At 36.8% G+C, this 8,122-nt stretch overlaps 1 protein-coding gene across 1 annotated transcript; it reads left to right on the top strand.

Moving 5' to 3' along the window:
- Positions 1-1,578: 1,578 nt before the first annotated feature.
- Positions 1,579-3,774, top strand: LOC118826005. Its single transcript, XM_036596896.1, has 6 exons — positions 1,579-1,618; positions 1,750-2,103; positions 2,228-2,578; positions 3,189-3,293; positions 3,409-3,443; positions 3,540-3,774. Exons 1-6 carry the CDS (start codon positions 1,579-1,581, stop codon positions 3,645-3,647), a joined length of 993 nt encoding a protein of 330 aa, XP_036452789.1. The 3' UTR covers positions 3,648-3,774.
- Positions 3,775-8,122: the final 4,348 nt, after the last annotated feature.

The following is an 8,122-nucleotide window of genomic DNA, read 5'->3' on the forward strand; positions in this document are numbered from 1 at the left end:
AAGATACCTTAACAAATAAAGCCTTATAAACAACAGCAAGCCTAGATTTTCTGAACCCCTGAGAAAAGCTTATACAGAAACAAAAAAGTAATCTTATGTAAAAATGGCTTATATGATCTCATGTACAGTCCCTGGTCCAGTGTAGTTCGGGAGCATTGGATCCTTTCAGACCCCCAAGCCCACCTCTGGAGACCAGAACAATTGGAACTGCACCGGCAGGTTCAGTGTTTACAGTGTCATCCTGAAACTGTGAAAAAATATAGTGAAATGCAATTCATAGTTATGTAGAATGTTTCAGTACTTCTTTTAGGAGTTATGGAGATTGATTTTGTGTTATATGGCTGAATTAAAGTAAATAATAGCAGTTGAATTATGAGGTGGGCATCAGCTTTATATAATATTTGCCTGTCTGAGCTCTACACTAATCTAGTAAAAATGAAATTGACATGATAATTTGTTTATTATGTTAGTTTTCTGCTCTGTTTGTTTTCATACATTAATAGAAAGGTTTGAAGAGAAATTGTAACACATTTAAAGTTCATATCACAATATCATATCAAGATGTACATTTCTGCTCCTTGTGAGTCCACGTGAGTGGTCGGGGTGTGATTATACTTCCTGTTATGGGAGCCAATCAGCTTTCAGCACAGAATTATAAAAGCTGCTCCTGCAGAGGTTTTGCATGCATATTAACTACATTGTGAAAGGCTACTTTTGTCCTTCAAAACTGTAAGTGAGCTCCCAGAATTCACTGAATTCCAGCTAAATAGATTATTATTATTATTAGTAGTAGTAGTAGTAGTAGTAGTCATTACCACCAGAAGTGTTTGATTAATATAGCAGAATATTAAAAATGTTTAAACTGTTTAAACTTTTTTTTTGCTTTTAAAAAGTTTGCTTATCTTACATTTCATGCGTTTTCATCCATTGATCCGGCAGCAACTGCATGGTTCAAACAGACTCCAGAAGAAAAGCCTCTTCTCATTGCTTCTGCTTTTCACACTGTACAAGTTAAATATCACAATGATTTTGACAAGAGCGGCCGCTTTAATGCATTTAGAGCAAAAGACACTTTTAATCTGAGTATCCCAAATGTAGAACCAACATACTACTGTGCATTTGCATATTATTAATTTTGATTATATTTTTCAGTTTTTATATGTGATTTAAACTGTTTATTATGAGCCTGTAATATACATTTGTACTATATATCTTGAGTTTGATTCCTTTGGAAAAACCAGGTTTGTAACACAGCACTAGTGATTTGCATATTAAGGTCCATATTTATACCCACTGATGTAATTGGTTGAGGCCCAATTCAAATTCCTGTTATGGGAGCCAATCAGCTGTTAGCTTAGGAATATAAAGCTGCCCTTGTAGAAGTTTTAAGTACAGATGATTTTGCCCATCGAAAGCTGTAAGTGAGCTCACATAATCAACTTCATTCCAGTGACATAGGACTGCAAATGTATTACTTGGTTTTTATCAACATATTATTCACTAATCATTTACTAAAGTGTTCATAAAGTGCAACTGTTTTTTTTTCAGGGCATATATTACTTGAAGAGTTTGGCAAAGATGAGATTTTGTGTACTTGTTTGGTTCTTAACAGCATTAGGTACTGTTTTATCTTTTTCTAACAGTAAATTATTCATGTTTTTATGAATGCGGCTGTTAAACTCATGGTTGCTGATCTAATTTTCATAATTTTTTATCAATTTAAGAAAAAGAATTCCCTTTTTCTTTTAGGTGGCACCTCAAAGATAGACATTCCTTGTCTTAATGGACTGAAGTACATACAGATCGGAGAAAACATTAAGCTGAATTGTTTTTTTCCATCTGTTGATGCATTAGCGTCTACTGCCTGGTTCAAACAGACTCCAGGAGAAAAGCCTCTTCTCATTGCTTCTGCTTTTCACACTGTAGACATTAAATATCATAATGATTTTGACAAGATCGGCCGCTTTAATGCAGTAAGAGAAAAGAGCAGTTTTTATCTGAGTATCTCAAATGCAGAACCGTCTGATTCAGCTACATATTACTGTTCTGTCACATTTTATTCAGACACTGCATTATCAGACTGTACAGTCTTAGTGCTCAAAGGTAGGTGCTACTCTACTACATTGTTTTTGATTAAACAACATCAGTTTTGAAATCTACTTTTTTCTACAATGTAAACCTAAATCTACACCTCAATCAATAATAAGTAACATTTTTCTCTCTTTAGGTTCATCTTCAAGTCTCTCTGCTGTTCTCCAGCCTCCTGTATCAGATCCTGTTGAATTGGGAGGAGATACAACTTTGCAGTGTTCAGTACTCACAGATACGTCTGCAGGAGAACACAGTGTGTACTGGTTCAGACATGGATCAGGAGAATCTCATCCAGGAATCATTTACACTCATGGAAACAGGAGTGATGAGTGTAAGAAAAGCTCTGAGACTGATTCTCCTACACAGAGCTGTGTCTACAAACTCCCCAAGAGAAACCTCAGCCTCTCTGATGCTGGAACTTACTACTGTGCTGTGCTCATGTGTGGAGAGATCATCTTTGGGAACGGAACTAAACTGGACTTTGTAGGTGAGATCAGATATTTTAAGTTCCTTTAAATAGCCTTAAGCTCAACCTGAGCTCTCAGAAAAGCGATCACTGCAGTGTCACACCTAAAGGTACGTCTTAAGAACCTATGTTTAGGAAACACACACCCCATCTTAATTCCATGCATTGTACTACATGTTTGTGTTTAAAAATCAAGTTAAGAAAAAGTTAAAATATGTACAGTTCTCTACGGAAAGTGAATGTAATGTTGCTTTGTATATTTAGACGTTAATACCATTGTTGTACCGTTGCGAGTACATTTAACTGGTTTGTGCGTGTGCTGTACACTTTTTCTAACAATGTAATTTTCTCTGAAAATCTGTCACAGTAAAATTTAGAAATTTGATTCTCTTTGTCATTCTTTTTTTATTATGATAGAAATGACATAGGATATGGATTTATGCAGTGTTGAGCCTAAAAGATTTTTCCACTTCTGTTGTGTAACAGTGTAGAGAAAAACTCTGTGACGGCCATTTAAATCTATTTGTTTTTAGAATTCCAGATCCATTTATATCATTAATTAAATCAATTTTTGCATCTGAGTCATAAATTTTGACAAAATTATAAAGATAGTCTTTCTTGCTTTTTATAGAGAAACGTACTTTGGACCCAACCACTGTCGTGTTAGTGGTGTCAAACATCATCTCTCTGAGTGTGGCTTTATTTGTGTGCAGAAAACACAGCAGTCATCATAAAGGTAGGTTTTACCTCTGAAACTGATATTATTAATATCTAATGTTAGTGTATGAATACAGTGAACTATAATAGTGTAATCCTGCATGTTTGAATGATTTACTTGTTATTTGTTGAAGATGCTGCTGAACGTCACACAGTTCATGCGTATCAGGTAATTAATTCACTCTGTACAGAATGTCTGATTATGATCAGCTGGTCAGCAGTGAAACTGTGAAATACAGTGTAATGATTCAGTCTCTTTCTGCAGGCTGCATGTGATGAAGCTTCGTACTTTGCAGCCGAGAGTTTCAGCAATGAACCACAGCAGATGGGTGAAGATGTGAACTCGAAGGTCATTTATTACCAACAAAACTGAACTTTATAAAGCTTATAAGACTCTCTCCCCTTTTTACGCTACTGTAATGATGCAGACTGAGGAATAACTGGCTAATTGCTAATAGTGCAGTATATTTCTATTATTGTTGTTTTGTTGTTGTTGTGGTTTTACGTGATGGGACCAAATAATAAATACTAAAAAAGACTAATAAAATGAATACATTTGTACAATAAATTCAGAAATTCATTGTATCTGCTTTAATTGTGTAACTATTGGGAAGACAGCCCAGAGGACACAAGTGCAAGTAAACTTTAATAAGTCTTTTCTGAAAAGTGCTGATAGTCACAATCCTTGGAAACAAAAGTGTTTTCTTTGTAGTATAAATAGTGCCAAACAAGCTCTCATGGGTTAGGATTGAGCTAAAAGCCTAAAATGTCAAATTAACCAATAACATAATTAGGAGCTAACAGAGGAATCAACCACATTTTGAATTCCAATGGGTGGGAGCAATTATGTGAATGTATTATGTGAAAAAATGGAACATCTGTGTTTAATTTGGAATGGCCAAGAAATTCATGTTAATCACCACTAGCTTAGTGCTAACATACTACACCAATCTCATAGGCATGCCAGCAGAAATTGTAGAGAAGATCATTTTTGGCCCAAACCTGAAGGCCTCACAGTAATAGCTGTAGTTCACCACTGAATGTTAGAAGTCTATCAAGGCTTACCTAAAAAAATGAGAATAAGAATTCAATCCATGATACCCACGAGGGTGTATAACTATGAATAGGGAAGCAGCCCAGCACAGTGTAAAGCAGGTGTACATTGTCTAGGACTGATTAGTAGTCAGTGCAAGGATCACAGGAAATAGTGTTATTCTGCTGGTAAATGTTTTTTCAGCACATGTTTGAGGCCTGTGCTTCCATCTAACTGCTATGACTGCGGCTATTGTTAAAGAACGTGCCTTAACAACATGTCTTTGAACACTACCTCTAATTTACACCTGATTTTAAGAGACCCCTGTCACTCTTGGTCACTCTATCTAGTGAAGTATGCTTCACTAGATAGAGTGGAGATTTCGCCTCAGTAACTCTGACCTATCACAGACACACACATCACCACAGCAGCGGAAACCCTGCTGTTAAGACACAGGTTGGGTTTATTTCAAACAATAATGTGTTGGCAGTAAGACAGTAAGGCGCAAATAACATGCCAAATAAAGTTTTTGTTATTGTAAAATCAGGGATTTATGTGAGATGATGTGGATGTGTTGAAGAGACCGCCTGCTTAAACAGAGGCATAACTCATTCTTTACTAGTACTTAGTGTAGTGATTAACACCACAGCTCTGTTGCTGGAGATTGGGGTCCATTTCTCCATGCAGAAAATTCAATAAGACACAAAAGGCAGTACTTTGGATTACTTTGAGATGTTCATTCAGGCTTAGGTTGCCCTTTTTTCCTTGAGCCTGCCCTTCAAAAAGTTTGTGCACAGGTCTGTGAATATATATTTTGCTCATAATAAGTTGATTACTGGAAAGCAGTTTTGCATTACGCAAGTCCACAATTGTTATTTGGCCATTCATCGTAAATTAGCCGTCTTGGTTTTGTCCCACTCTCAACATCATTTTATCTCAGTCTTGTCTCCATCTGAGGGGAATGTGGACTCGGAAATTGTTATGGAGATCAGACGAATGCAAGAGTGCAGTGCCTCCATCTGATGTAATTGGAAACTTTTTATCATTACTGAACATTAAAAATACCTTCAAACAGAATAAAACAGTCCTTTCTCTACAATTAACTGTATTGTTTACATAAAATCACTTCACTACCAGATGAGGATCTTATTGATATTTCCATGATGGATTAATTGAATATTGTTTGTCTGCTGACGTTCATTGGTTCCAAATTTAAAACATTACCTGAGGACAGATGGGAATGTTATTATTGTTAATCATTTAATAATAAAATGGATGTTTGCTGCTTCATTTAGATTCAGCTGACTTTTTGAATTAGTTTTAGAAAAGAAGACACAGAAAATAACCCACCGTCATTTGCTTTCAAAAGTTATAATGCAAAGTTGGACTAAGACTGTGATCTAATAATAATTAATCATATTTTTAAACTGTGTATTATTTAAAATATTGTAGTGTTAACAGAAGTAGAAACACAAAGGTAGCCATGATCTGCTGTAATAAGTACTCATTATTGAACACCATGGCAGAAAGTGGCACATGCAGAATACCGAACTCACTGTGGCCCCCCTCACAAACAAAACCCACACATTAGCGCTCTGCCCAACACATAACAACACAAAAAACACTTAAATATAACTATATATAACAAGTTACAACACCAAACAACACAAGTCATTTTTTAGGAGGACTACCATGAGCCTTTGTGGGTGGCCATCTGCGTAGCCACACCTCCAGAGTCCCTCAGCGCCAGCCAGTAGTGGGACACTACAATATTATATACAACATATAAATATACAAACCCAGTTCCAAAAGCAGTTGGGACAATAAGTGCCATGCTAATAAAAACAGAAAGCAGTATTTAATAAATCCTGTTTAACCTTCATTAAATTAAAAATAGTACATACACATAATATTTGATGTTTTATTTTATGAACTTATGAAATTTGATGCCTACAACAAGTTTCAAAACATTGGGACAGTAACATATTTACCAGTGTTACATCACGGAAAAAAGCAGATTTTTTTGCCATTATTCTGTTATACAGTTCTTCAGCTGTGCAACACTCCAGGTCCTTTATTGTTGTGTTTTGCACCCATTTTTAGTGAGAGACAGGTCTGAACTGCAGGAGAGCAAGTCTGGTACGTTTGCTTATGGACTGCGCAGCCATGCTGTTGTAACATGCAAAATGTGGCTTTGTGTCATGTTGATGTCCCTAAAAGACAATATCTAGAAGGCAGAATATGTTGCTCAAAATGTTGCTCCTATGTTTAGTGCTAATGGGGTCTTCCCAAATGTGCAATACCTCCATACCATGACAGATCCTGGCTTTTAAACTTTATTCTGGTAACAGTCTGGATGCTCCTTCTCTTGTTTGGCCCAGAGAACACAGTGTCCATTATTACCAAAATAATTCATTAATCAGTCCCTTTCAAATGAACCAAGAGAAGTTGGCAGTTTTGACATATGACCTCTGCTGTGCATAGTACAGTCTTAATAGTACAGCAGTGGTTACTGTTTATTGACAATGGTTTGTCAAAGCATTCTTGAGCTTATGTGCTGACATTCATCACAGAAGCCAGATTTAATGCAATGCCATCTGAGGGATCACAAGCAGTCAGTTTTGGTTTTCAACCTTCCCTTTGCTGCCAGAGATATCTCTGGATTCCCTGAATGTTTTGATGATATTATGTATGTATTATGTAGTATTATTATAACTGTAGAGAGTAAAATACGTAAAATCCTTGCAATCACTCACTGAGGAAAGTACTTCTTAAACTGTAGGATTTTTGTTGATGCAGTTTTTGTGGTGAGTATTGACCCATCTTCGCTGATGAAGTGCTCAGCCATTCCTGGATGTTATGTTATACCCAAGCATGGCTGTATCAGCTGCTTAAGATTATTTTGAAACATTTAAAAATTCCTCATCTTAATCTGCCCTGTCCCAACGTTTTTTTCTGAAACGTGTTGCAGACATCTATTTCTGAATGAGTGTATGTGTACAAAAACAATGAAATTGACAAGATTACATTACATATCTTGTCCTTGTACTGTTTTTGTTTAAATGCAGGTCAAAGTGGATTTACAAATTACTCTTTTACCCATACTGTCCTAACTTTTGTTGGAATTGAGTTTGTATTGTTATTTATTAATATGTATAATGTATAATGAATGGTAGTAAATGGCTTGTCTTGGTCTCTCTGCTCTTGGTCTGGATGACTAAAAAGTCTTGGCCTTAACACGGAAACACCTCTAGTGGTCTTGACTACAACACTACTGGAAAGAAATATCTGTATGTAAGCTGTTGTGGTATTTAATCATATTCATGATCTGCCATTGTGCACTCACTGAATACATACATACATCATCTAAACCGCTTATCCTTCTGGGTCGCGGTGGGGTGCTGGAGCCTATCCCAGCTGTCATTGGGCGGAAGGCAGGATACACCCTGGACAGGTCGCCAGTCCATCGCAGGGCAGACAGACAGACATAGACAGTCACACACTCACTCACACCTAGGTGCAATTCAGCATGTCCAATCAGCCTGACTGCATGTTTTTGGACTGTGGGAGGAAACCGGAGTACCCGGAGGAAACCCACGCAGACACGGGGAGAACAGGCAAACTCCACACAGAAACGACCCTGGTCACCCAGCTGGGAATCGAACCCAGGCCATTCTTGCTGTGAGGTGACAGCGCTACCCACTGCGCCACCGTGCCGCCACTCATTGAATATGAAGTAAATATTTATGAATTCAGAAAAAAAATCAGTAACTAGTTACTGTAATGAAAACTACAACTTCACTTTATTCTACTAT

The sequence above is a fragment of the Colossoma macropomum genome, unplaced genomic scaffold (assembly GCF_904425465.1).
Source record: "Colossoma macropomum unplaced genomic scaffold, Colossoma_macropomum, whole genome shotgun sequence".
NCBI classification, from domain to species: domain Eukaryota; kingdom Metazoa; phylum Chordata; class Actinopteri; order Characiformes; family Serrasalmidae; genus Colossoma; species Colossoma macropomum.